Source organism: Ixodes scapularis, unplaced genomic scaffold, assembly GCF_016920785.2.
Source record: "Ixodes scapularis isolate PalLabHiFi unplaced genomic scaffold, ASM1692078v2 PGA_scaffold0__279_contigs__length_252992795, whole genome shotgun sequence".
Classification (NCBI taxonomy): domain Eukaryota; kingdom Metazoa; phylum Arthropoda; class Arachnida; order Ixodida; family Ixodidae; genus Ixodes; species Ixodes scapularis.
The window spans coordinates 19,866,924-19,894,834 of record NW_024609835.1 but is presented as its reverse complement, the minus strand read 5'-3'; the positions used below and the strand labels follow the sequence as shown (position 1 = coordinate 19,894,834).

Genomic DNA, 27,911 nt, shown 5'->3' with positions numbered 1-27,911 from the left:
ACAAGCCACTGTTCCTGCACCCGCCCATGGAGAAATATGAAGTGAAGCAGGGGGAGACCGTGCTACTCAACGTGTCCGCGCGGGCAAACCCGTCCAAGATGAACTATGCATGGACGAAAGATGGCGTCCCGCTGCCGGGACCCGACGACGCCTACTCCTGGCAGGAGACTGTGGCGCACAAGGTCTTTTACCGTGGACCCGCTCTACACGTCTACCAAGCACAGAAGGAGGACAGCGGGGACTACGAGTGTGAAGCCAGCAATTCGCAGGGCGCTACCAAGACCACGATCATTGTTAAGGTGCTCTGTAAGTACTACGGCTGTCAGTGGCGCTGGAGGAGTTCGTTTAGAACACAAGGTGGAGCGGGATGGTCAGTCAAAAGTATCTGAACATAGCAAAATGCCGGAAATGAGGTTTCTGGAAAACACACTGCATGCAACATATAAAAACATGAAGGCACAATGATATCCCCAGAGACGGCCGACCCCATTAGATAGCCAAACCTTGTCCCCAGTGTTTTCCCTGATAAACGAGTCAGAACACGGCCCGTCCATAGAAATTGCTCTTGCTGGGTTTAAAAGATCTGTGTGGCAAGATAAGAAATATGAGTATCGAAAAAAATAGAGAGCCTTATTTATTTCAACTTAGAGGGCATTTGCCTTTCTCTTTGTTGTAGTACTATACTGGTGATATAACCCATTCCTACCAATGTAGACCATAATGTTGAAAAACCGGGTCAAGCATTTACAATCTGCATTCGTCTAGCTGCTCACGGAAAAAATGCGCACCTGTTTTTTTTTAGCCTATCTTTAGTCAGGGGGAATGGGCTACTTTTTACGGTATTGTAATATTTAAAAGTAGTAAGTAGAACTTGAAAATGAAGCTCCTGGGAAATATCAGAGTATCCGCCGATGCTTTAACGAGAGACTTAGTTCCCTCCTTTCTCTTCAGAAGAAACCATTTTCTCCCAAGCAGTTCACATCCTGTAAATACTACGTATTTCCCCTTCCATTAACTCTACCTTTTTGCTAACTCATCCCACATCCCTGCCCATTCACTCAGTGGCCGAACGTTTTAATTTACAATAGCGTAGATTAGGTTATTCAATATTGATTTGTCAGCTTAACGAATCTAAATTGCTAAGTGAAGCATCGACTATTTGTAAGATGCTTTCAGAGGTGCAATATTAAGTTCCTCATGTGAGTTCCGACTACCCTCGTAAATATATGTTTTTATTTAAACGGAACTTCAGTTTAGCAAACATTTGTTCATTCCTTCTTTTTTTTCGCAGAATATAATTCACAAAAAAAAAAATGTACTTTTTATTTCGGCTCCCTCGTTTCAGCACTGAAAGCTTAAAACAATCCCATTAGATTCATTGCTGTAGTCCTTCCTGAACGAATAATGCAATATGATGAATAAGCCCAGACATTACTCTGGCTAGTACTCAGAAGAGCACTGGACATCTGATGTGTCAAAACAATTTACTCAATCGCCAGAGCATAACAGTGCATGAAAACCTTTGTTTATACGAAGTAGCTCCAAAGCGTTTAGAATTCCATATTTTCGAGGAACTCAAGCACAATTTGTTCAGTTTCAAGGTATCTTACCTGCGTAATGCCTACATTACACGACGGAGGTGTCATTTATTGTTTACTGCTCTTATATACACTGCCCATTTCTACTTCTCTTATCTACACTCTCCGCTGTAAAATGTATAGTCGCACTAAGAAAGGTAGACCCAAAATGCCATCTGAGTGAACGGAAGAAAAACAACACACGGCTGGACCTTCGGTCTAGAAAAAAAATATAGTAGCCCGAATTATTTTATTTTCATTATTATTTTTTGCCACGAGGCTCGAACTAAGTAACATCAGCTGTTATCCTGTTGTAATCATTAACAGGTAAGGCCTTGGTAATGATGCAGAGGATGGCAGTTACGCAACTGTTAAGAATTGCACAAGTACGGGCAAAAATACGCCACTATTTTAAGCACTCGCAAAGGCTTTTTTAAAATAAATTGTTGGAAATGTGTATGCAAAGCTAATGCAAGAAGCGAAACATAAGGTGCGTGTCTTTACTGATATTCAAGAGGTGCTATAAACGCTCCGTGCAGTGTGGTGTTCCAAGTAGCTAATTTCTTTTACGGTGCTTCTTCGTTTTAATGTGGAGAAATGTAATCTTTTTAAAATAGGCAAGTCATAAAAACGTACCTCATTACCAACAAACAGGCTTATTGTATGATTATAAATGATTTATTTTCTTTATTAATGCTAGGAATTTTATTTCCCACAACGGAACAGAATGAAATTTTTAGCAAGTTCGACGTTAAAGCGCATGCTATAACATGTTGACTATTTCGAGTACAGCTGGTTCAGCTGCTGGCCGAACCATAATCACGTGCATTCACGACTGGTAGTGCTTGGCGAGTTTGAAGTTTACTCTGACATCAATGTTTTCGTGCCAAATCGGCGTGACGAAACTCGCATCTCTTTCGAGCTACAATGAGAGACAAGGCAGTCTTGTATGCGTTCAGAACAAAATAAAAAATAAAATAATCATTATTACTGTTTGAGAGTAACTGCGTTTCATTACGGCGATTGCGTTAAGTACAGATTGCGTTTTCAAGTCAAAGCCTCATTTCGGGCCTCGACGAGTGCCAGATGACTAACTTAGCGTCTAATGATTCAGGTATTTTGATTTATTTATGAAAAATGCCTTATTAGGGTAGTAGATCTTAGTCTGCCATAATCCCATGACCTTGGCGCCGACAGGTCTGGCGTAGTTCGAGCGGCTGGACGCTCGCAGCCTATAATTTATTGTGTTTTGTGTATGTTTCATACTTGTTCAATGAAGACGTAAAACAGCGCCAAAAAAGGGAGGCAAGAAAGCGAAGTGGTACAAACAGAGCACTGACTCTCAACTGATTTATTGGATGAAAAAACAGATCGACAATCATCTCGGATCATAAAAAAACATCAAGTAACCGCCCCTCGCACGTGTAAAACATGCTCAGAAATGCAAACTCTCTGTCAAATAATGCTTCAAAATATAAAAGGCTTCTGAAATTTCTCTAATCATCCGTTGACTGTGTCGTCCTAAGATACTCGTTTTATCAAGAACGGGTTTGCAACCTCACCTATCACAGTGTACTGCCAAGTTGCATACTGGCGATGAACGTATACCGATAGGGCATGCTCTCTTAACCTCTCGTTCACACATCTACCGGTCTCTCCGATGTAAGCATTGCCACAGGACAATTTAATGTTGTAAACTACACCGACAGCGCATGGCACGTACATTGCCTTGTGGTTCTTCCCACATACAGGACTATTAACCCCACTCCTGTCGACTTTAGCGCAAAGTCGTTCTAACTTCAAAGGCCCCGAAAAAAAAAACTGCTGGCACTACATGACGTTCCGCTACTTTTTTTAGGTTGTTCTAGAGTCTAGACCTTATAGACATCAGGTCTCGCACAGCATCAAATGGATTTCATGTCGTTTCGGGCGATTGTCACCCAGAAAGGTCATTGGCAGGTGCAAATGGCGTCCTTTCTGAAAAAGACGCTTTCGCTCCTTCTTTTGCAAGACCCTTTCCGGGTATGCAGTTTAGCAATAGTTGTTGCTTTGCTAAGGGAGGGGAACCAGGGCGCGTGTGGTGCAGTGTTCCTTTTTTTTTTTGACATCGAGGATTAGCTCTATTTTATACCTCAACACGAGATGATCGTCGCGGTAAACGGCTGCATTGAGGGCTTACGGGATAGTTCGTTTCAAAATGCCTGTGAAGTGAGCGCCGACATTTTTTTATATTAGCTCTGTTTTTATCTCAAATCAACGTACGTCGTCTACGACGGTTCCCAGTTTCTGCAGAAGCAGGGAGTTTGTATCGTCTCTAGCGTTGCCTCTGTGCTGAGGGACATTTTACTTTCAAGTTGCGATACAGGCATTGCATGCGATCTTGGTGGTGATGTGATCCGGGTGTTTAGATACGTCGATGATGACCTGGTACTGTTCCGGAACGAAGGTTCTGCTAGAAGTAGAGGGTTTTTACTGGGTGTATGTCAGAGGTGTTTACGTCACATGCCTGGGTGTTGAACTTCACGAGAGAGGACCCAGTGGATTGTTGTTCATAATCTTACATATAAAACTTCACTTTTTGAATGGACATGTGTGCTGGGGTTATAACCCTAAAAGTAAACAAAAAGTGTTCTCCCCTTTGACTCTAGCCATTCTAAACTGGTGAAGCGGGGGATTGCGGTGGGTTGCCTTGGGGAGACACTGGTTAAGTCAGGCCTACGCCGCATGCCTACTAGTTTTGCTAATCAGGCTACTAGGTTTCAGGACGGTGGCTGCTCATATGGCTTGCTGACTGGTGTGGAGGAAGTCCTAGTAAGAGGGCTTCGTGACCCGTGTAAGGTTGCCAGGAAAAGGCCAAAAAGGAGACCTATGGCTTTACGTTTTTGCTTAAGGTATCGCACAACCCAAACAAAAATAGCGCAACGTCATGGTGTGCCAGTGGCTTTTTTGGTGCCTTTGAAGTTAGGGGGTCTTTGCGATAAAGTCTGCAGGAGTACGATTAATAGCCCTGTTTGTGATAACAACTTCTGGGCAATGTACGTGCCATGCGCTGTCGGTGTAGTTTACAACATTAAATTGTACTGTGACAATGTTTACATCGCGCAGACCGGGAGATGTATGTACGAGAGGTTAAGAGAACATGCCCTATCGGTTAGATCGTCGCCAGCAGGCAAATTGGCAGTCCACTATGATAGGTGCGGTTGCAAGCTCGTTCTTGATAAAATGAACATCTTAGGACAACACAGTTAACAGATGACTAGAGAAATTTGAGAGGCATTTTATAATTCGAAGCAAAAAGAAAGGTGCGTCAGTTCACCTTTTATCGCATTATTTGACAAAGAATTGGCATCCTTGAGCAGGTTTGACACGTGCGGGGGGAGGTGGCTTGGTGTTTTTTGATGATCCGAGATGCTTGTCGATTTGTGTTTTCTTCCATTGAATCAGTTGAGAGTCAGCGCTCTGTTTATACACTTCGTCTTCTTGTCCTCCGTTTTTTTTTTTTTGCGCTGTTTTACTTCTTTGTTAAATGTGTACCACCATCTTGTCCACCTTTCTACCATATTATGGTCATACAACCGGAAATTAGTCAGCTTAAATGGCCGTGTGGTGTCCCAGCTGTAGATGAGCAATTTAGCCAGTGCAGTACAAACGCCAGCACAGGGTCTTTAACGTCCACCACGGAGTAGTGATACACGACCGCACGCCGGTACGATGCTCATCCAGATCGAAACGGGCAGGGGTGACGATCTAACCCAGGATCCATGGGTTCTGGAGTGCTTGCAGCGTCGCGGTTTCCCTTTTGAACTCGGAAAAGTGGCAGCCTCCACCAATCACCACGGACACCCATGGAGACAACCGAGACAGCCGTCTCTGCTGTCTTGCCCAATCCCGTATCTCAACGCGCCAGTGGCCGCTCTTTACCTCGGAGTTGCGCGAAAGTGCGACAGCGTAGGCAGTGCAAAGCGTATGCATTCTGCTGCACGCTGAGTGTCAACACCCCTAGAAAACGGCATATTTAATACCACTTAGATTACCAGGCTTTCGCATGACTAAGTTAGTGGGTCCCGGCCAGCCCCAAGCGGCGAAGGCGCTGAAGTTTGACTAGAGTCGTTTTAAAGCGGCTGACACGTACACCTTGGCGTCGATGCGTACTAGCACCACGCTCGTTGTGAGACGCTGCGAGACGCGCTGACAGATGCTGACGCAAGCCAGGCGGATCCACTAGTGATGACGTTTGGCGCAGCCTTGCCCTCTAGGTGCTATTGATATTGTGCTGCAGGCGCGCTGTCTAATACACCTGAGCGGAGTATTTGTTTAGGGTGCGTCGTCTCTTTCGGTGTAGACCAAACATGTACTATCGGGGAAAAATGAAATGCGAACAGAGGAGCGCGTGGCTCGCGGTACAGGCTGCGCCGCCTGGAAGTGAGCCTAGGGAGCGAGGGTGCGTGGCCTACTCCGACGTGTTCACGCCTCTCCCTCTGCGCTCTCCAAGCTTCAGCAGTGCGCCTCTTCGTGCGCTGAAAGCTATCACCACTATCTTTGCTGGCTCAGCGCGTGCGGTGCAAAGAAGCTCGCCGCGCTCGCTGAGCAGGCAAAGATAGCGGTGACAGCTTTCAGCGCACTGAGAGGCGCACTGCCGAAGCTGGGGGAGCGCCAATCGAGGGGCGTGAACACATCTAAGTAGGCCACGCACCCTCGCCCCTAGGTTCACTTCCAGGCGGCGCAGCCTGTACCGCGAGCCACGCGCTCCTCTGTTCGCATTTCATTTTTCCCCGATAGTACACGTTCCCCAAGAAAGTAACTAGATACCATTACTTGTTACTCGCTCGAAAAGTAACTGAATACGTTACTCGTCACCGATTCTCACTCTCACCAAACCTCAAATGCAGTGAGTTACTTGTCTCGTTACTTTGACGACCATATGCAGAACTGCATTTGTTTCATGCTTTATTTCTTCATTTTCAGTAGTTGTTCCACTTAACCAGTAGCTGCCTCTCGAATTTTTCGTCGGTTATGTTTCTCCACTTCATTGAGAATGCGCCTCCGTCGACGCTGAAGCGTCGCTCTACTGACGCGCTCGAAGGAACGGCAGTGCTGTGCTTCAGGAAGAGCTGGTGAATCGATGATTCCCCTCTCTTTTGTTCTCTTTGCTTTTAAAGTTTTAAGCTGACAATGGGTTCTGTGCTTTACCGTGTTGGCAACCTTCGAGTTTACATTTTCGTCTGTAGACGATTATAGAAGGTTCAACCAACGAACTTTATTGTGTTCGCTGGGTGAAGGACATTCCCAGCTGTAGAGTTCGACTGACGTGTTCAGCAATAAACGTTGCTTTACTGTCATACTGCTTAGCAGTTTTTTTTTTTCGAATTCTCCATGCGCTTTTGTAGCGATAGACGCGTATTCAGGTTAGAATTAACGCGAGGCTGTTTAAACGGCGTTCTACACGCTACTCATCTAGAGTAACGAAATACCCTTCGTTACTCATTACTTGGCATTAAAAGTAACTAAGTACTCAACTCGCTCTTTTTAAAAAAAAGTGATTAAATACGTTTCTCGTTACCGGAGAAAGTAAGTAGATAGGAGCCGCTCGTTAGTAGTAACGCGTTACGTACGGTGCACCCCAAACTTAACGCCGCCACGAGATGGTCCGATTTCTTCACTTTTCGAGCTATTCCTGAACATAGCGGTCGAACGAGTTCGTAAAGATTTACGTCCCCGATGGAAACCCAACCAGGGGGAGGTGTTCGAGCAGCTGCAACGACCAATTTATCTTTGGATACCGTGAAATAGCTCAATATTTGCGTAAGCGAGTGGGGGCGTTAAGTTTGAGGGGCACGTACATGTCTGGTGCAGACCCGGCGACGGTGACGAAGATCAGCAAGTACGCCATGGTGGGCACCGGCGAGAACGCGTCCTTCGAGTGCGTGGTGGACGCCAACCCGCTGACCGAGGACGTGATCCGCTGGCGGCGGCAGGGCTTCGACATGCGCCGCCGGACGCGCGTGGTGCTCGAGAAGGGCCGCTCCTACCTGACAGTCTACAACGTCAGCGACCTGGACAAGGGTGCCTTCGAGTGCGTCGCCCATAACGGCCTCGGAGAAGAGTTTGTCCGGTCCACGCTGCTCATCGTCAAATGTAAGATACGCTACTCCAACCAGAGCGTCTGGAACGCGTCTCCTACCAGCGCGTTTACCACTTCCTAAAATGTGGTCCCTCAATTTTTGCCTGATGACGTCACAGAAGTGTGATTTTGTCGACCGCTATCCTGGTGGTCTCACGGCAGCGGTACTGAATGTGGTAGAAACCTGCACCCCTGAAGGTTGCTCTACAGCTTGGCAGATCACAGAAGCTTCACCATCATGGAATTGAGACGCTGCGACGACAGCGATACTTAAGTTCCCTCCTGTTTTGTTTCCCAAAATATCTACGTCCAATCGCCAGGATGGCAGCATCCAGCCGCATTACTCACGTCATTCGTTGCCACTTCGGGACCCCTTTCAATGTGTGGGCGGTTTGGGATGCTAAACACACCAGTCGGAGACGAGTTTCAGGCTCCGTACTGGAACCGTCTTCGTTTAAAAGGATAATAGTGTTTTTTAGGGAACCGTTTTTGCACATCCGAAGCGGTGCGATGGGCCCTCCGGTAGAAACTGCGTATGCGCTACCACAGAAGACTCACATATGCGCAATATGTACCGGATGGCCCATCGTAGCTTATCGGATGTCCAAAACCGGTTCTCTAAAACTTTTTATTATTTTACCTACAAATCACCGTTTCCCAACAAGTTCGCGTGGTCACGCCTATTCTGTAGTTCAAAACTCACTAGGGGTGCATAACTTGCTCACTGAATAAATCAGCGAGCTGCCGTGCAAGTTTTGCGGCAGGGTGCTGGAGCAAATGTATACATTGTACGAGTCAATGAGTCTGTTGCAACGCAATTCATTAAGAACACCAGTCGTTTGACGGCCTTTAATTGATTAAGTCGATGAGAAGCAATCGGTCTCATGGTAGTATTGTCATGAGGTATCAATGTCCAAAGGAAAGGGCGTCTTTAAAACTGAAGGACTAGTGTAGCACTATTGTGCTCGTTTATCTCGAGGGATAAACATCAAAGCTATTATAATATTGTTCCAAGTCAATGGTGGCTGACTATAAATGTAAAAGCTTATTATAGTGTACGCTAGGAAAATCATTTCACAAACGTCGATACGGGCTCTCATTTTATACGTGTTGCTTCACTTGGTAGGTAAGTTGCTCGCCAAGTGAATGCCCGAGCTCTAAATATTGTTTTGCGCCATGTTACCGGATAAAATGTAAATCTTCGCTTAGCATCGGGTCACATGTTTGTGAAAACTTTGCAATGTACATAATGTGTATAGACGACAGTTTTGAGCTCTAGCTGTCATCTCCCTTGGAATCCATAACCTAATGCAGCTTCCGGAGTGTGTGTGTGAACCTATTGTCACGCAGTGTAATGCACGCCAAAAAAAAAAAAAAAAATACAGACTTGACAAACCCCGCCAAACGGTGAAAGCAAAGGCTACTAGGACGTGTACGTATTGCTATAAACAAAGCCTGAGGCAGTTGGTTTTTGGTTAGATAAACTAGTTTTCGATATAATCACTTTACAATCAGAAAGCATGAAACACGATTCAGTTCGTATGTACGTGCGGTGCCTTTATTTATTTATTAATTTAGTTCTTTATTTATAGGTTCGAAAGCGAATTTTGGTGCGCACTTTCGTTTCCTTAGCCACCCACTATTCCTTCACCCGAACGGTCCCGGTCACTAATGTAACAAAAACTGGAAGGCTCTATTCCTTGGCAGCGGATAATCCGCTTAGCTCTGCTTGTCGATTAATGAACGCAAAGGAGCCGCGCCGCATACCTGGTAAGTAGGTATGCAGGAAAAGAAAAACACCGCTGCAATCCGCAACCGCTCCCTAACTTGACGCGTCAAATGGGGCACAAGGAATCGGTCCGACGGGGTAATCCCACTCAAGGTAGAAGGATCATTCCGTTCACAGCCGGAATCTGCCGTAGCACAGAGAGATATCTGGATCAACGACATTGCGGAGGTTACGCATGCAAGAAGGAACGTCTGAGATTGTACATCTCAAGCGTCCTCTTATTTACCTGGCGCTTCAAGGAGCGTTAGACTGGAGGTCGTTTCTTAGAGTGAGAACATCTCAGGGAATTAAAAAGAACAAAATTAGGTTGAACGCCAGAGGCTACGTGTTTCTTATAACTATTGTTTGGCGTGAACTTCACGCCGCTCGAAAGGAGTATCGAGGCCTTATTTTAGTGTGTCTTCTCGCTGAGTTCATTAGCATGCCCCTCACTTGAAGTGGAGTAAATATATGCCCGCTTTTTATTAATATTTAAACTTTGAAGCTGTCACTTACACTCGACAGCACGTCCATGCAATATTGCCCCGAAGAACAAATATTCTAGATAATAAAAAACAGCAATGAGGCATAAATATTTTAACTTTCTGATATTGAGCTTCCGGCTCTTGCGCACGAATTTATAAAACAAAAATTTTTAGCGCCTATATATTTGGATTTTTAAAACTAAAACATGAGAATACAAAGAGCGGAACAAAAAGCATATTATCTAGGGAGCCTATTTATCATGGCAGCCGCCGCACAATTTAGAGCGCCGGCAAGCTTTGGAGCATTGCTAGTTAGGCAAGGCGATTACTTCACCTGCCCCAAATATTCAGCACAGTACCCCCTCCCTCACACTTCCTCATCGGCTTTACTCAGAGTTTGCTAAAATTACAACCATATATTTTTTTCTTTTACATAAAGGCTTCTGTTTAATATACGGCGGATAGTGAATGAATGGGCTTAATATACGGGGTGCATTTTATACCAGAAGTAAGATTGGCAAGACAGAAACACGCGCAAGGTCTGAGGCACGTCTGAAATGATTTACTATTTCTGTATATTCACTCGTGGGTATTTTGGTGGAAGCAAGTTAGACTTGACGGACCGATTTATCAGCGCTTATACTCCGAGCGGCTGTGTTGTACCGCACTCTACAGTGCCGTAACGTGCGAGACCTACACAAGTGCGCGCAATCGGCCGCCAGGGAGCAGATCCGAGCCCCATGGGAAATCATGCCTTGATCGTTTCTGGGCCTTCTGCCAAGCCGAGGAGACAAATGAACCAGTGGAAATACTGGCTGCTCATGTGCTCGTAAACGTTCCTTAGGTTTGTATAGAATATGGAAACCTTCAAATACCGCAGTGGAGCGTCTTGTTTATATTTTTTAAGTTGCATTCGAACGTTTCCATGCTGGAGTCAGTTGCAGTGGACTACACACTGCGTTTAGAAGCCGGTGTTATATCTCGTTGTAAAATTTATTCTTTTTTAATATAATCATTTACAGAAGTTCCTGAGCGCTAATACAACCACGGTGCATTCTAATTGCCAATTATAGTTAATTTCAGAAGGACGTGTGAGGCATTTTCCAAGTGTCATACTTAAGTATTTCCTAAGAATCCACCAATGCTTTTTTTTTTACAAAGTATTTAAGGTAATATCTTTCAACTAAAATTTATGTTGCGTGTTAGCCTTGCATGGTTGTTCTACACTATGTTCTTGTTTTTTTTTCTCGATTATATGCTTCACACGATCCAACCAGCTCGACCCCCCATTTCGTTCATAAATTGACTCTTCATTGCTTAAGCAAGAATCCCCTGGGTCAGACCGCGAACTGTTTAAAGCATTTTTGTTTGACATAAACGAATCCCACTGCACAGCACGGAAACATTTTGCAGAAGGTACGCCAATATATATTTTCGAAGTTTGTTTTAAGAAACCGCATCGTCTATGTGGCATATGTAGGCGGATAATTGACAATGCATGCAAAAAAAAAAAAGAAGCAGACTGTTATAGCTGCAGGAAAACAGGCTACCAACCGATCAAAAAAGGATTCAACGTTCTCGTCTATGAGGACTCACTAGGCGCCATATTTGAGGGCGTTGTTCACGGTGCATGCTGCGAGCTCTCAGAACGAGTCCCACTTAACTTTTCAAAATAACTACAGTCTTGATGGTGTAAACTGAAGGTTGCGGATTCATTGTCAAAGCCCATCATCCGCTCGCGCTGAATGGCAACTGAATCAACTATGGCCGCAAGTGAATACAACCTATGAGGAGTATTCAGTGACGGTCATGGCTGTGCGCTTTAAGGTCAAGCGCGTGCTGACAGTGAGCATTCGCGAGGTTCCCTTCGCACTGCTAAAATTCGGAAAACAGACTTAAGACTGCTTAAGTGTAGAAATGCGAAAACATTCCTACACGCAGCGCGCCACGTCTTAATTTTTCCGACGGCGCTCCGGCGTGACATTACGCTCGCATACTGCGCAGGCGCGGCGAACCCCACCGGCTTTATGACGGCTTCCACGACGATGCGTCTGCGTTGCTGTGCTTTTCTTTGTGTTTTATTTCTGAGGCGCGTCCGCTTTGGCCTTGAGCGGCCTCGCCGGCTTCCGTGACGAAGCATCCGATATTACGCGTCGCAGCCAATAGGACTTTAAATGCCGTTTCGCTCAGCCAATGGGCATTTAGGTGCCGTTTTTTGCTGCTATAGACAACGGCTACAGACTCCACCGGCTTCGTTCATGGAACGATTAATGCTTTCGCATTAAAAATGGTATTCATGGAAAATGATATGTTGCCTTCCCCACAGCTTGTGCTGATGACCGCATGTGAACAGTACGTTTACGCTCAGTGGAAACCACCCAACGTTTTCAAACCGTCTTGAAAACGTTTATTGGCTCTCCTATGGTCAACTAACCACGATTAAATGGAACATTGCTCTCCTTGCAGTCAAGGCCGTGATGCACAGCCCACGGGAGCCCCTGACCACGGTAGCAGCTGACGTGGGCCGGTCCCTGCGTCTGTCGTGCTCGGCCGACGGTGCGCCCAAGGTGACCTTCGTGTGGACCGTGGAGGACGCGGTGATCGCTGAGACCGCCACGGGCGGCCACCGCCACGCCATCCACGTCGAGCAGCTGGACGTGCTGCGCTGGGAGTCCGTGCTTGTGGTCAAGTACGTGCACGCGCAGGACTACGGCCAGTACAGCTGCACCGCTCGGAACGAGCTTGGTTCGGACTCGGCGCGCTTCAGAGTGCGCCCCAGAGGTAAGCGTCTCTCGGACCATGTGTGAGCGCTCTCAGAAGCCCTTCACTCCAAGATATCTGGATCATCTGCTCTCCCGTAAAGCACTTTAGAGGTCCAATCGCAGTAATCTATAGAGAGAGCTCGGCGCATGACGAAGCTAATAAAATGTTTGCACCTACAAAAAGAGTCTGAACTACGGCATTGAGCTCGGTGAAACGCCCTGCCCATTGCCATAGCTTAGCCCGATTCTTTAATGCGACAGCATTTTTTGAACTGCGTTCACCCTTAACCTCACAGTACAGCAAATGGCACAATCACGAGAGCTTCAGGTCAATTTTTTGAAGCGTTCTTCCGCAGAACTTGCACTCGCGCTAGAAATGCACGTCTCAATGCCAGGAGTGCGGGTTAGCTCGCGCTTGTAGCATTGGCTGCAAGCGGTTCTGTATTTGAGGAGAACACTTAAATCGTCTTGATTTGGCGCCCAGGATCACTAATATTAAGACTGTTTTAAAATTTGATAAGCGGAGGCTGGAGAAAATATTTCTTTTAAAGCACCGTTGAAGCACCTTCTTCCCAGAGCGTGACGTCAGGAATAGAATTTTGGGAATTTGCGCTCGGCGCATCTTCAGCGCCTATCAAAGCTTTGTTCGCGCACTCTCGCTATTTTCACAAAGGTCAGAAAAAGACGTCACAACTGATGTCAGTGCGAGGAAATGTAGCTGGCAAGCTTGGAATCGCTCGTGCTGTCCACACCAGCGACACGCGCTAGGCGGCCGAAGGACCTGTGTATGACGCAACGACTAGTCGTAGGGTTGCCGTGTTTTCTCGCGTTTAGTTACATTCGGGAAAAAACGACTTTGATATTCAGATTCATTTGATAAAATACTCTAGAATTCACCTCTAACTTGTATTTTTTTATTTTCAAGGTACTCTTTAGCTTAACTTTAAGGGTGATTGCAGTATAGCTACTTCAACTGATTTTTGCGATATGGTATTTGGGCTCGAATGCGTCGTACGTATGCGCGGCTCGTATGCGGAGGCGCCGTGCTTGCCCGAGGCTCCTCCGAATACGCAGGCGCCGCGCGCATGCAGAACGTCGCCCTCGACGTTATTCTAGAGGTCATCCTTGAGGTCGTCCGAGGGGTCGTTCTAGACGTCGTTCTTGAGATCTTCCTAGAGGCTGTCCTTGAGATCGCCCTTGATGTCGTTCAAGAAGTCGTTCTAGACTTCCTCTTTGACGTCATCATCTAAGACAGTGGTTCTCAACCATCGATGTTTCGCGGACCCCTTTTTGATTGGTGGAGTTGATGGAGGGCCCCGTTCGTGGTGAGCGGAGGGGAAAGGTATTGGGTAAATATAATAATGATTTAATAAAAGGATATAACTAAGGGCTAGTGTCAGGTAGACCTTTGTTTATGACACACACACGAGAAAACTCGCCCGAAAACTAAAACAGTTCTTCTCGACCCGAGAAAAGACAACGTTTATTGCCGGAGTTTGACTGATGAGGCAGGGCTTCGCGGACCCCTAGATTGCCTTCATGGACCCCAAAAATTCCGCGGACTCCCGTTTGAGAACCACTGATCTAAGACTTTGTTCACGACGTCCTCCGAGACGTCCTTCTTGAGGTCGTCCTTGGGTTCTTCCTACAGGTCGTCCTAAAGGTCAGTCTAGACGTCGTCTTTGAAGTCGTTCTTTAGGGTGTCGTTTTTGAGGTCGTCCTTGAGGCCCTTCTTGAGATTAGCCCAAAAGGTCGTCCTCGACGGCGTCCTAGATGGCGTGCTAGACGGCGTCCTTAAGGTCGTCCTAGGGGTCATCCTAGACATAGTCTTCGATGTCGTCCTCGACGTTGCCCTACCAAGCAGATAAACACGCGCTGCACATACAAGGAGCGCTAGTACGCACACGTTAACATTTGCGCCCGAGCTACGACGACATTACTGATTTGAGTTGCGCTAGTGGGTACGCGGTAAATGTTGGTGGTGAAACAAGCTGATCATTAAACGATTTCACAGAGCCAGGAAAAGACACACACACGGAGATGAATGATGGTTGTGAAACAGCTTGAATGTGGAAAGATTAAACAAAGACGAAGCAAATACTCAATTTCAAAATTGCGCGTTGCAGTCACACCGATGTCAATTATTGTGTCGTAAACCATTCAAAAAATGTTTACCCAAAAGTGCAGTCGTCGTCGTATTCACAGTTAGCTCATGACGAATGCTTTCGCAATTCATAGACATCCAACAATAGCGGTTTCTGCTGCAAAGTTTTTTTTCTACTGCGATAGCAGTTATACCTCGTCTCACCCTACGATGGACTAAAGGCAAAAGCTACGAACCGCCAGATCCAATCACGAACCACTTAGAAATTGTGCGTTATTTCGCTTCGATGCACGTATCGGGGCCCGCGTTTCTGATCACTGACGAGGGGACGGGTGGACAGTGGTTCGAATGGGAAAGCAGTGAGTGACTCAACAATTTTACATCGCAAAGAAAGCTACGACATATAGACTCTTTGCAGCGTCGAAGCTACAGAAATAATGCGGCGCTTTTGGATTCGGAGCATCATTCGTCCACCCCTAATCAATGTGAAGCGTGTCATAGTATAGCGTGGAACGTGATTGGACCTGGCGGCCTGTGGCTTTGGCCTTTAGTCCATCGTAGGATGAGATAAAGTATAGTGGGACACACCGCGGCTTTCGCGCCGACAACTGCGCTCCATGTCGACGCCGGCCATTTTCGACACTCAACCAAAAAATACAACAATGACATTGCCCCGCTAAACACGACTCTGATGTTACGTCGCTCATCCCGTGACCTGTTACCTGGTGTCAGCTGACACCATGACGTGACATGATAATCTCATGTGAAACCGTAAGTCACCTGATGCCGTGACGTCACGTGACACTGCAACGTTACGAGATAATACGTGGTCATGTGACAGCATGACGCCATGAAGATGCATAAACATGGGACATGGGACTGCTCATAATGGCAACCATAAAAACAATGCGCTTCCGCTAATTATGCCGTTCTCGGGCGATCAAACGAATAAAGGTAGGGGGGGGGGGGGGGGGTAAAGCCGGCGAATCCAAGGGCGTGAAACCAGGTGGAGCTAAACGCTTGAAACTGAGTGCGCAATTTTGGAAGTGTTTTTCGAAGACAACAAAGCAATGGTAGTTTGTGTCCAATAACATCGCCTAAGACGTCTATGCAGCCACACCAGAGACAGGGAACGGTTCATGCATGCACACGTAGTTTCACTGTTCCCCGGATTTTAAATTTGTGTGCGCGATTTTCGAAGTGTTCGCCAATTACCACTAGAAAAGCCTAGTTTGTGTCCAATAAAATTGTTTGACCGGCTAACAAAAGGCTCTTTACCCTCATTGATTCCAAAATGTTATGGAATTTTTGTCCGGTGTGTCACTCTGTTTGATACAAAAGGGCCCATGCGAACTCTGTGGTGCGGTGTCGCGCCTTTACGGTTGATTTAGTCTATATCGGCTCCGAAGCGACACCTTAGCTGCTCCGAAGTCACATCTCAGCTGTTGCAATGTTTCACCTTACGGGAAGCGTAAGTGTTTATAAATTTTTTGGATATAGACGTGTTATTACCCTCCTCATTCTCCAAGCTCACTCTGTAGATTGTGGCGATTGGCTCTCCAAAGACATTTGCAGGGCATTAGTCGCTCTCGATTCTTTAGAGTGTTTGCATTATGAAAATGATAGTCTTGGAGCACTGATGGGTTGTCCTCCATGTACTAGCTGACATAAATTATTCTTGAATGCTTCGGGATTACGCTATAATTTTGGAGCAATACACTTGTGCCAAAAGGGAGGACGCTTTTTTTAACTGGGTCTTCATGATCACCGGAGCGTGATTCCGCTCCACCATCCCATTTGCAGTAATGTGAAAAAAGGTTACTTTTTATACTTTGAGTTCATCGCGGCGTTCTACGCACTAGGAAACCTCCGATAGTGTGTACTGTCGTTCACAGCTTAAAAATGAAGAGAGTAGCTAATTAGGGTGGCCTCCGTTTGTTTTGATTGACTCTCACGTGTTTTATTACGCTGAAGTGGCAATCCCCTCTGTTGAGAATAAGATGACTAAATCTGCCCGCACTATGCACTCTGTTATAAATTCATTGGTGTACACAGCTCCTGTGTGCACCTGAAGGAGCCAATTAGATGCTCAAGGTGTAGATCGTGCCTGTAGCCAAGCCGTCTTTGTAACAAAATGGCAGTCACCGTTCTCGTCAATAAAACTTTATTACAATTGCACCCTGCCACCAATCGCCTTGCCTTTCAGACTAACTCAACTGTCTATATGAATCCTGACAGTTAACCTTGGGAGCGCATAATCATGCAGAATACAATCTGCGACATCTGAGAGCGCACTGTCGCTAGAAATATGGCCTCAAACGGAGCTTCATGCTTCTTTCGCCTGCCTGCCAGAATTTGAGAGAGTTTTGAAAGAATTTGAGGAGTTAAGAGATAATAAAACTATCGTGAACCGCGGGCTCAGAAAAAGGCCGGATCGGATTTTCATCTAATATTGTGTCCTCGGGGGTACACCAGCTTCCCTCGGAACGCGATGCTCCTCTTCACTGCCTCGGTGTCCGCAGGGAAGCCCGACCCTCCGGAAAGCATCCGCGTACTGAACGCCACCCACACAAGCGTGCTGCTCTCCTGGACGGCCGGCTTCAACGGCGGCCTGGACCAGCAGTTCCGGATCCGGTTTCGCAGGACGGAAGATGAGACCAACGCCTACGACTACACGGACCTCATCCCGGAGGACGTTTCGCTTTACCTGATTGGAGGACTCGAGCCGGGCACCGAGTACGCTTTCAGCGTCCTCGGAAGAAATGCCCTGGGAGAGAGCGAGTACAGCGAGGACTCCGAACCGACCTCCACGCTGTGTAAGCCCGTTTATCATATGTACTTGTTACTTCGCAATGCTCCGTTACGATCATTATTGGCGAGGAGATCGAACAGTCACGCCTCCACCGGCACGCTTCAGCTGTGGGGACAACAAACGGAATTTTCTTGTTTGCTTTTGACCAGCGATATCGAAGATGACGATTTGAAGGCAGCTCCTCGTGCGACCAAAGCGCCGGTAAGAGCGAATCGCTCGTGTTCAGACCACGCATGACGGGGTTTGATTTCTTTGTTGTGTTGTGTTAGTAAACACCCGGCTGTGGGGACAACAAGGTCAATAATGCGCCCCCTATAGTTCAATCTCCTGGCCAATAGTCACTATTCACTATCCCTATCTGCCACGATCGGATGGATTTAATCAATCAGCATCAAAACTGCATCGTCAAGGCACTCGTTGTCTTCGTACGTTCGGTTGTTCTGGCTGAATTAATCACGCACAGCGAATGGTCAGTGTTATATCGCTTTTTTTCTTCCTGATTGGTTTTGCCGGTAATAAGAAGCGCACAAAGACAATGAACAACATGGCGGCGCACGTTAGCGCTATTTATTGATTTCATTCGATCGTAGTGTCGGCTGCGCTTGGACCTAGTGCGAAACGAAGAATAATGGCGTGTGAATAAGGTCTCGAATCGAACAACACTGCGTCATATTTACCTTTGCCTGTGCAAGGAAAAGCTACCATGTACCGGCAACCTTTACAGTGTCGAAGTTAGAGATGACACAACGGTATTCATCTCCGAAGCAATATTCGCCAATCCCCACACTTTACTAAGCAGCGTGAGCACTGCATTATCATCAACAACCGTGTCGCACCCGTGATTTGTGCAGCATAACCAAATGTGTGCAATGTTGCGCGAAAGCGACGCCGGAAAGTTTACTGGAACATGAGAGTATTGTGGTCATGCTCAAATTTCTGAAATGAAGCCCGGGCCTTGATACTTCTTTTACAAGTAACGACAACCAATACAAATGACAAAGCACATTCTGCTGGAACAAAAAGGCGGTATTCAGTTCAAACCTCTGCTCTGCGCCGCCATTCGCCTCCTAAAATCTGCAGCGTCACGCACTCGGCGCTTCAAAGGATGTCGCTACTTGTAGGAAGCTTTATCTAGGGAGTTTATTATGAAAGACTGCAGACCGGCTGCTGTGGGGAAAAAAGGTTGCGTTGTTGCCGTTCGTTTGTACATGAGTTCAGTTATTTCATTGCTTAGACGTTTACTTACACCGAGGGCCTTCAAAATATTTATTTAAGGGGCCGGATGGGACCTGTCATGATCTCGATGTCTGGAAGACAAATTAGAACCGGGGAAACACTAAATGAATGATCATTAGTAATCATTTCAATACAAAACAAAAATTAAACCAGAATAAAAAGTCAAAACTAGATGCGAAGTGCGAATACATATACTTTTTGTAATACAATATTAACTAATGATGGCATTGCAAATCATGTTAAATTATAAATCGAAGCGCAAGTAAACTACGGCTTATTCAGACAGGGCAAAACACACCAGACTGGAACGTTTGATGTTGAAAATACGCATGAATCATGACGCAGGACACTAAGCACAATATAGATGAGAACACAAAGGAATTTGATGCAATATACACAAATATAAATCAGGAAACCAAGAACTGTAACATTGGCAATGGCATGTAGAATAACTAATATGGCGAAAGACCCACGTTTTCGTGCACCAGTTTTCTCTTATTCATTCTATATCTTCGTTTGCACTTTTGGTGTTGGTCGCGGAGTAGTGTTTTCTGCGCGCTCTCATTTCGGCATTTCTAGCTGCGGGCCGAGGACCGGGCGTTAACAAAAAAAAAGAAAAAGAAACGCGTTATTTGTGGATTGGCAGGAACGCTTCCGCGGGCTGGGTCTGGCCCGTAGGCAGGGGTTTCAGACTCCTGGCTTAGGCGCATTGTGCTTAGAAAAAGTGTTTTTATATCTTCTAATTGGGAAGAGTGGAGGTCAAAATGGGTGCCCTTTTCTATCGCCATGCTTTCCAAAAAAATATATATATAAACACTTCTCAAGGTGAAAATCGTAGTTGACATGTTAATACAATTCCTCGTGAAGAGGCAGTAGTAGCAGCTCTATTCTGCACCAGCGCAAATTCGTGTCAGGTACTTTACCTTGATCTTTTTACGTGTATCGTCATACTTTTCAGCGCCAAATGCACTAAGTTGAAGGTTTTAAAGACAAACACGCAACTATTTTTTTAACGTTGAGCTTTTGACGTTTTAGAAATGGTAACAAAATAAACTCTTTCCATGTTGTAACTTTAAGTGTTTAACTTTTAATATACAACATAATAAACTGAGAGAGTGTTTTTGATGAGCAAAAGATGGTTCGTTATGCGTGTGACTTGTTTGACATGTAAAAGCGGGAAACACAGCATCACGGGGCTTTATTCCACTCGTTTTACTCCTCGCCAATTTTTCAAATTAACCGCGCATGCACGTGGACGCGCGTACCAGCAAACAAGAGGCACAGAAACAACGAAATTTAATAATCAAGGTTTAACTCAATTTCGTGATGGAGAAGGTTGCGGAAGAAGGAGCTTTGCGCCTACGCCGTTATTTGATGTTGTTTGTAGTTCCAGCGTGTAAGGGGTACCGGGCGCTCGAGCGGGCTTCTCTCGTTGCAGTCGGCTGGCCCGACCAGGACGCCTCGAGTGCCATGATCGATGCCTTCAGTGGCCGCAAGGGGGAGGTCCCTCGGCTCCTGCTCGTGTCTGTGGCAGTCGTGGGCACGCTGCTACTGCTGCTCAACGCGGTGCTCGTCATCTGCTTCGTGAAGAGGCGCAAACGGAGGCAGCAGCAACTGACGGGTGAGGCCATGCACGTGCCAACTGCACTCTCAGAATATCTTACGCGGATACTGCACCGCAATGCGCTCGCGAGGTCATGTTGGCCGTTTTTTGCACATGGCCGCTTGATTCTGGCTAGCGCTCTGCTGGGAACGACCTGTCGTGTGGCTTTCTTCGCCGGGGGAAACGACAGTTCTTCGAGTTGCCGCAGTGAGTGTAGCGCCTGGTGGTGCTGACCAGCGGCCACAGTACCCAGCGGCGAAAGAGCGGGAGTGGCGCGAGACCCGAGCAAAGTAAAAGCATTACTCGTGTTGGCTTCGCTGTGCCTCCAGCGACGAACTCGAAAACTCACCTGGACCACTGTTTCTACGCATCCCTTGGCGAAGCGGCAGGTCTTGGTTTTTTAGGGTAAAAGCGCTAAAAACAACGGACAAGTAAAAGAAACGAACAATACAGAGCGCTACTTGCAACTGATGTTTATTCTCGGAGAACACACATATATATATATACGCCGTGAAATCGCGACATGTACTACAGGAATGCGACATCACCCAATCAGTATTCGTCTGTATGCTATCTACTTTACGAAAGATACTAAAAAACGCCATCTCAGAGCCAGACAGGGCTATCGATGGAGCGCTGACACACGTTCCTTCAACGCACTCGGTTATGAAAAAAAGCTTCGGATATCTCCCTTGTCATTTTGTTTCGGTTTCGGGCCAAGATAATAGTGTTGTCAAACTTCGGGACACACCTTCATCTGTCACAGTAAACAGCCAGATTTCCCGAGGGTGACAAACGAACTGACAGTGCATGCTCCCTGAGCCTATCATTTATACAACGTCCCGGTTGGCCTATGTATACTTCGCCGCAGGATAAAGGAATCTTGTAAACCACGCCCTCGCTACACTCCACATACCTGGTCTTATGTTTCTTCTGACAGACACCGACGCGTGTCTTCTCTCGTCCAACTTTTCCACACAATCTGCCCAGTTTTTGAGGAGCTGAGAGTAATACGGGAACCTCATAATTTTGCCCCGCTTTCTTTATATTGTGGCTCACCTTATGAACATAAAGTATTACAACTGGCCTACGCCTTGGCTTCTCTCCTACAATACCACATCCTCCCGGCGGCAAGTCGTTGCCAAGCGGCAGAAAACAAGCGGCTTTGTTTTCTGCGTGTTCTTTTTCTGGACAAAGTATTCATCGGGATATAATTATAATGCAATTAAATGCAAAGGTGCAAGCGAGCTGGACAAGAATGACGAAAATAATCCCTGGAAAAGGGGAACAAGAGGGACAAAGGACAAACATATATCTCCAAACACAGCTAGGTGACTGGTGAGGGACCGAAAAAATCCGCCTGGTCCGGGTATCGAACCCGGGACCTCTCCATTACAAGTGGAGCGCTCTACCAACCGAGCTAACCAGGGGTTAGACGTCAGTAGAGCAAACGGGTTTTATCAGCTGCCACTAGTCTAACGCCAACAAGGGTGAAGCTTGCAAATTTAAGGTTATAATTATAATGCAATTAAATGCAAAGGTGCAAGCGAGCTAAAGGTGCAAGCGAATTAAATGCAAAGGTGCAAGCTCGCTTGCACCTTTGCATTTAATTGCATTATAATTATAACCTTAAATTTGCAAGCTTCACCCTTGTTGGCGTTAGACTAGTGGCAGCTGATAAAACCCGTTTGCTCTACTGACGTCTAACCCCTGGTTAGCTCAGTTGGTAGAGCGCTCCACCTGTAATGGAGAGGTCCCCGGTTCGATACCCGGACCAGGCGGATTTTTTCGGTCGCTCACAAGTCACCTAGCTGTGTTTGGAGATTTATGTTTGTCCTTTGTCCCTCTTGTTCCCCTTCTCCAGGGATTATTTTCGTCATTCATCGGGACCTGCGTTCGACATAAATTAAAGATATTTTGTTTCCCGTTTTCTCCTTCAGTTTAGCTAATTAAGAGGGTGACCGGTATTGCGCCCCAATGCCGTATAGCCTCAGTGGCAAAATATGCATAACATTTTTTTTAATTGAATTTGAATTATCATTGAACCACGCCTCTGATCTCCCTTCTCGTTGACTAAACTGAGCCGAATAATTGGTGTCCAACCAAAACGTGGTTCAGTGCACAGTGAGGTGCAACTGAGACCGTGTGACTACCTGAACGCAAAAATGTTCCACAAGCTGGGACTGGAGATGAGAAAACAAATAACACCGACTTGACCTAATAAAAATAACAGTTAACATTAAGAAAATAAACAAAACTCAATTTTGTTAGGTCAAGTTGGTGTTATTTGTTTTATCATGACTGCCCCAAGCTTCGCGTTGTTCATTGTCTAAGAGAAGAGTTTCAGGATGTGGCTTACGTCATTCGAAGGTACTTCCAGTCTCGTTGAAGTACAACCCCTCTGCAGGCAGCGAAAAGGACTCCATGGGCACGGCTGCGGACACGCGGATGTACACACCTAGCAAGTATCACGAGACGATCAACGGGGAAGCACTGCGACCCCTGAGCGAGCACTCGCTTCCTTCCAATGGACGGGCGAATGGTCAAGAAGAGATAGCGATGAAGGAAATACCGGTGAGTTCTGCCGGGGACCTATCACACACTCTGCTAAAACAACTGACATTCACCAATATGTTAAGACACCTTAAACTGGGTTGAAAGAACCTTGAAACAGCCAAAAGCAGGAGAGACAGGGAAAGATGTCAGCCAGCATTCGCTCTGATATAGCACCGTAGGCGCAGGCCAGCTGGCGAGCTTGAGACATTGTGGAAATCCGAGGCAAAGTTAAGCTAAAGAGAGTGCTGATTTTTGTAAGCCGTATAGACTTCGCTTCACTCTTCGTTTACATCTATGCTACTTTTAGTTCGTACAAGAAATCTACAAAAGCCAAAATGTCAGTGACAGCATCGTCTTTTATAATCCGGCATTGGGCATGCCTGAATGAACCCTGATTTGTAGAAGCCGCCCCGCAAAATGCTTTGGGGACAGTTGGCGCCGCGAATGCGCATGGGTCCGACTATCCAAAAGAGCGTTGTTCGAGTAATTTCCTCTAGTGTGCCGAAATTTAAGAGTGTCGCCAACTACCCGATTAGGGCACATGGTTCATGGGCCGCATTTAAAATACGAGCCTCGAAGAGGTGACGAAAGCGTTGTTCGTTTGCAAAGGTCTCCGCCTCACCTTCCCGTTTTTCTCCTCGCACCTCGACAACGAAACGCATGCGCAGTTGCAATCATGCTTCAAGGAAGCCGTTCGCCACTTGGATTGCGAACGCTCTCCATGGTTTGAGTTGAACCGACTCTTGAATCTAGGCTCACTAATGTCCTGCCAGCGCCACTGCCTCGGAGCAACGAAGAGGGAAACCGCGCCAAAAGTACAGAGGACGAAGAACGAAGAACACAAAGACCGAGCGCTGTGCTCCTTCTTCTTTGTCCTCCATACTTTTGGCGCTCTTTTCCTCTTCGTAACTATGCATAACCAACTTGCCCAATTCTCGATGGTCGGAGCGACGTTCATGACGCAGAAGAGCACGACTTTTATTTCATGATCGCCCACTTTTTATGAAGTCCCCGAGCGATCTATATGACAATATTTGAAGCTCAAGTCCTTGAACTTGAATTGTACGATGTTGTTAGCAAAGCAAAAATGCGCGTGTGCTGAGACCGAGCGATGTCTCTCCGTAATGAGACGCAACAAGAACCACTGCCGCTGGCTTCCTCGCGAGGTGGCAAAATGACGTCACGTCGCCCCAATCAAACCAAGCTAGGTATTTGTTACGGGCTGAGTGACGCGCCGACAAAACGATGCGGTAGCGCACACGTGTGTATCTTGCCACGGTTTTGCTTTGCACAATAGTACGCGAGAGGTGATATCTCTATGGGTCTCGATATATCCGAAGTCTGTGAGATAGGAGTTTCGGCGGTCCACGTGTCGCACCTGGGTATGATTTCCCCCGAGTTAGTTTGTTAGTTTTACACTAAAGGAGAAGGTTCTCTGGTGTCGCCATCTCAAGCTCAGAGCGTATTATTCTTGGATTCCTTTTTGCAGATGGAGCAAAACACCTTGACGCCCTATCCAGGCCTCGGCACCTACGACAAAAAGGAACTCTCGCCGTCGAGTAAGCTAGTTTTTTTTTTTTTTTTCAAATATAATTATTGTAAAATTAATTTCGAAATCTTGAGTCCTTAATTGTTTTCTGCTTCTCTAATTTTGTAAAATTGAGTATTAATAAATATTCGGTCAAAATAACATAGTATTAGACCAGATGAGCTATTTGTGACAATGGAACCAATTAACCAAAATTACCTCTTTTGCTTTAATACTTGAATTGTCACACTGATAAAAGAACGTAAAGGCGAAATGAAATCTGCAATGACACCCCTCTTCTTACTGTTAGCTTAATACGGCATGACAATTTCGTAAATAATTTTTTTTAACCTCGCCTTTTGCACGTACTGCGGGGCTTTGATTCCTACGCATGACGTTTTTCGTACAAATCCACCATTCGTAACAGACACGGCTGTACTTTGATAAAAGTAGAGTAACCGTCTGTAAGGAAAAGTCGAAATTTTATTAACATCGTCCAACCAGGCGTGTAATGACAGGGCAATTATTTTAAACTATTGAACAAAAAAAAAACAAAAAAAACTACACATCTTAAGGGTATGGCAGAATTATTCAGGGAAGAGGTGTTTCTATTGCCAAACAATCAAAAGTTTTTAAATCTTGTTTTCAAAATTTGTCTTTGAGCAATGCATTTCTGTAAAAAAATACTCTAATCAATTCTGCTATATAGAACTGAATCTTACCGAAGAAAGCCTGCAGTAGTATAAATTCTTTTCATGCTGATCATATGCGCAAACAATGGAAATACAAATATCATTGCATTCGAGAGAGTTAACCTAAATTTGCAAGATCAAGGGTTTTTCTGGTTGTTTTTGTTTTTACTACGTCGCTAAGCGCTAGGCCGAAATCATCAACAAAATTATAGCAATATAACTGCAAAATAAAACTTTCATAAACACCGAAGAAAGATTAAAAAAACGCTGCGAGCTGGTGAATGATATCCTACGTCTCAGGGTTACTATGCATTTCATAAACACATTTGTTTTAATCCGTTACGGGAAAAGTTTTGAATGATTTATGCCTTGGCTCCTTAAAATAAAAAAAGAAATCTGAAGTGGATATCCCAATAATCTTGCGACGTAATTCAATTTCGCTTAGCCCAGTTAGCTGTTTGTCAGGTTCCCTTCCCACACCCGATCGCAGTTCACGCATTGACGCTGCAAACTTTTCGACACTCGGGAAACTAGAAAAAGCCATTGCACTCATTTTTCGTCTCGACGTAAAAACCAGTTTTTCCATTGGCGGGTTTTTCTGGGACCACTAGGCACATTTTCGGGTCATTGAACGTTAAGAACCATTTGTATTTACCTCGGATGCCTGAACATTTGTGGGAGACATATATATATATATATATATAAGGTATTAAGTTCGACTTGCTGTACGCTAGGGTAGGTTTGAAACCACAATCTATGATGAAAAAATAACTTGAGATTATTCCGTGAAAACTTAGTAGTTTTATGTGGCCAAATGTTATAATGTCAGATTACACAAGCTGTAACCTAAAAAAAAGAACGGAAAATTAATATTTCGGTATTTTCAGGTGATTTGCAGGTTCTATTGTAGTAAATTTAGCACAGCGGCAAGAAGTGTGAGTTTTCCCGTTCCCTACTAAAGGGAAGCTATGATGGTTCTGAGGGGCCACATTTTAAAAGTAGAAGCCCAAATATTAATCACCTCAGAAGTTCAGTTAATGCTAATTAGGAAAGAGACGCAACCGTGTTTAATGATAAAACAACACCTAAGCCGATATCTCATTGATCATGAGCGCAGTTGCTTATCGGAATTAGGCAAATTAGTGTAATCTTAATTTAAGCATAATTGCTGACTTTTATTCAGACGATAGTTATGAGAGACCTTTTGTTAAAAAATTGAAGAATTTTTGATAAGGCAAAACCTAGATTATCATTTTAGAAATTTTAAGCACACTTACATAGACGAGAGTCTGAAAACAGACCGTATAATATAGAACAACGCATATTGATATTTATGTATATTGACGTTATAATTATTATTTATGACTATCAAACAAGCTCCACACTTTTTTCTGCCTAAGACTAAGGTTGACAAGTTCTTCCTCTCCTTCTTCATCTCCGTCCGTCTTCTTTTCCTTCTTTGACGTCTTTCTCTCTAATCTCAGGATTTTAGTTCATCAAGCTCAGTTATGCTCCGTTTCACGATAACTTTACGAACTGTGGAGGCTACGGCCCCCGCGACCCAATAAGAGCGTCGGTGCAAGGCACATGATATCACGTCACGGGAGTGTTTGTGTCAATGCGCCAAATGCGAGTCCCGGAGGAACCGGCTGTTGTCTGCTGGCCAAGTGCCGTCTGCTGCGAACCCAACCAACATCGAATGAATGTCCACCACCACACTATTGCCGTCCGCTAGAGTAGCGAGCTCTTCGGGAACAGTTCATGAGACAACGATGCGCTCAATTAACCCGCGAATTTGTCGCGGGCTGTAATGCCAGAAGGACGTTAAAAGCGGAAGCGGTCGATTGCAGGGCTGCGATCGCTCAAGTATCGAAAAGTAACATGTGTTCGTCTTTCTTCCTTGTCGTGTAGCGTAGTTTCCATATATATGCAATCGCGTGAGTTCAATTGCCGTTAAAACAAGAAGCCTAGAACTACATTTTGTCTTGGACAGCGCTCCTATCTTGGCAGTAACAAGGCCTCCGTGGCCTCGACCATGGAGTGTTGTCAGACGTGCCTTGCTCCGAACAGTTGAGGCCGCAACCTCCACAGTTCGTCATGTTATTGTGGAATGGAGTATAGTTGGTGGTCGTTGTTCACGGAGCGTTTAAATAGTACAAGCGCTTTATGCTGTCGTGTATGTTCCTCTTTTGTCCTTGTCTTTTGCGCTGTTGTTATTCACCGTGTATTCCCCACGTCCGATACCAGTAACCATAAAAAGTTCGAATGAAGAGTGGCTAAGGCCCGTGGTTATGTAAGAATTCAGGATCTGCCCAGGCCACATTTATGCCATTCTTACAAATAAAGACTAAATGCTTAATTGATTCTGGCTTTGAGTGAAACATTCTTGCAAATGTAGTTTCTAAATGCTATTTCTTTTTTTGCTTCTTTTATGCGCAGCCTGTTCACCACTCAGCAGCGATGTCACATGTCAGAGTGGGGATAATTGCCCGGATCTACTAAAAACAAGGAAATATAACGAGTCGGTAAGTAGAGAGACACTAAAAGGTCACATGCGGGTTTTTCTTCGAAACCGGTAACGTGTTTGAACATGTTACCGGTTTGAACACGTTACCAGTCTGTCAAGAAACTTGAATTTATTGCGAGGTGTAAATTTTGAAAAAGTAC

General features: G+C 45.5%; 1 protein-coding gene across 1 annotated transcript; it reads left to right on the top strand.

Moving 5' to 3' along the window:
* Positions 1-26: 26 nt before the first annotated feature.
* On the top strand, positions 27-23,412 carry LOC8041319 (nephrin). The gene is made up of 7 exons (XM_042291434.1): positions 27-306; positions 7,431-7,712; positions 12,418-12,732; positions 17,340-17,633; positions 20,304-20,486; positions 22,849-23,042; positions 23,332-23,412. Exons 1-7 carry the CDS (start codon positions 27-29, stop codon positions 23,410-23,412), a joined length of 1,629 nt encoding a protein of 542 aa, XP_042147368.1.
* Positions 23,413-27,911: the final 4,499 nt, after the last annotated feature.

Excerpts from the sequence above, each read along its gene's own strand:
- LOC8041319 (XM_042291434.1), top strand. The coding sequence starts at position 27 with ATGGAGAAATATGAAGTGAAGCAGGGGGAGACCGTGCTACTCAACGTG. Across the intron at positions 17,634-20,303 it reads CGAACCGACCTCCACGCTGT|TCGGCTGGCCCGACCAGGAC; the intron begins GTAAGCCCGTTT and ends CTCTCGTTGCAG. Across the intron at positions 23,043-23,331 it reads TAGCGATGAAGGAAATACCG|TTCGTACAAGAAATCTACAA; the intron begins GTGAGTTCTGCC and ends TGCTACTTTTAG.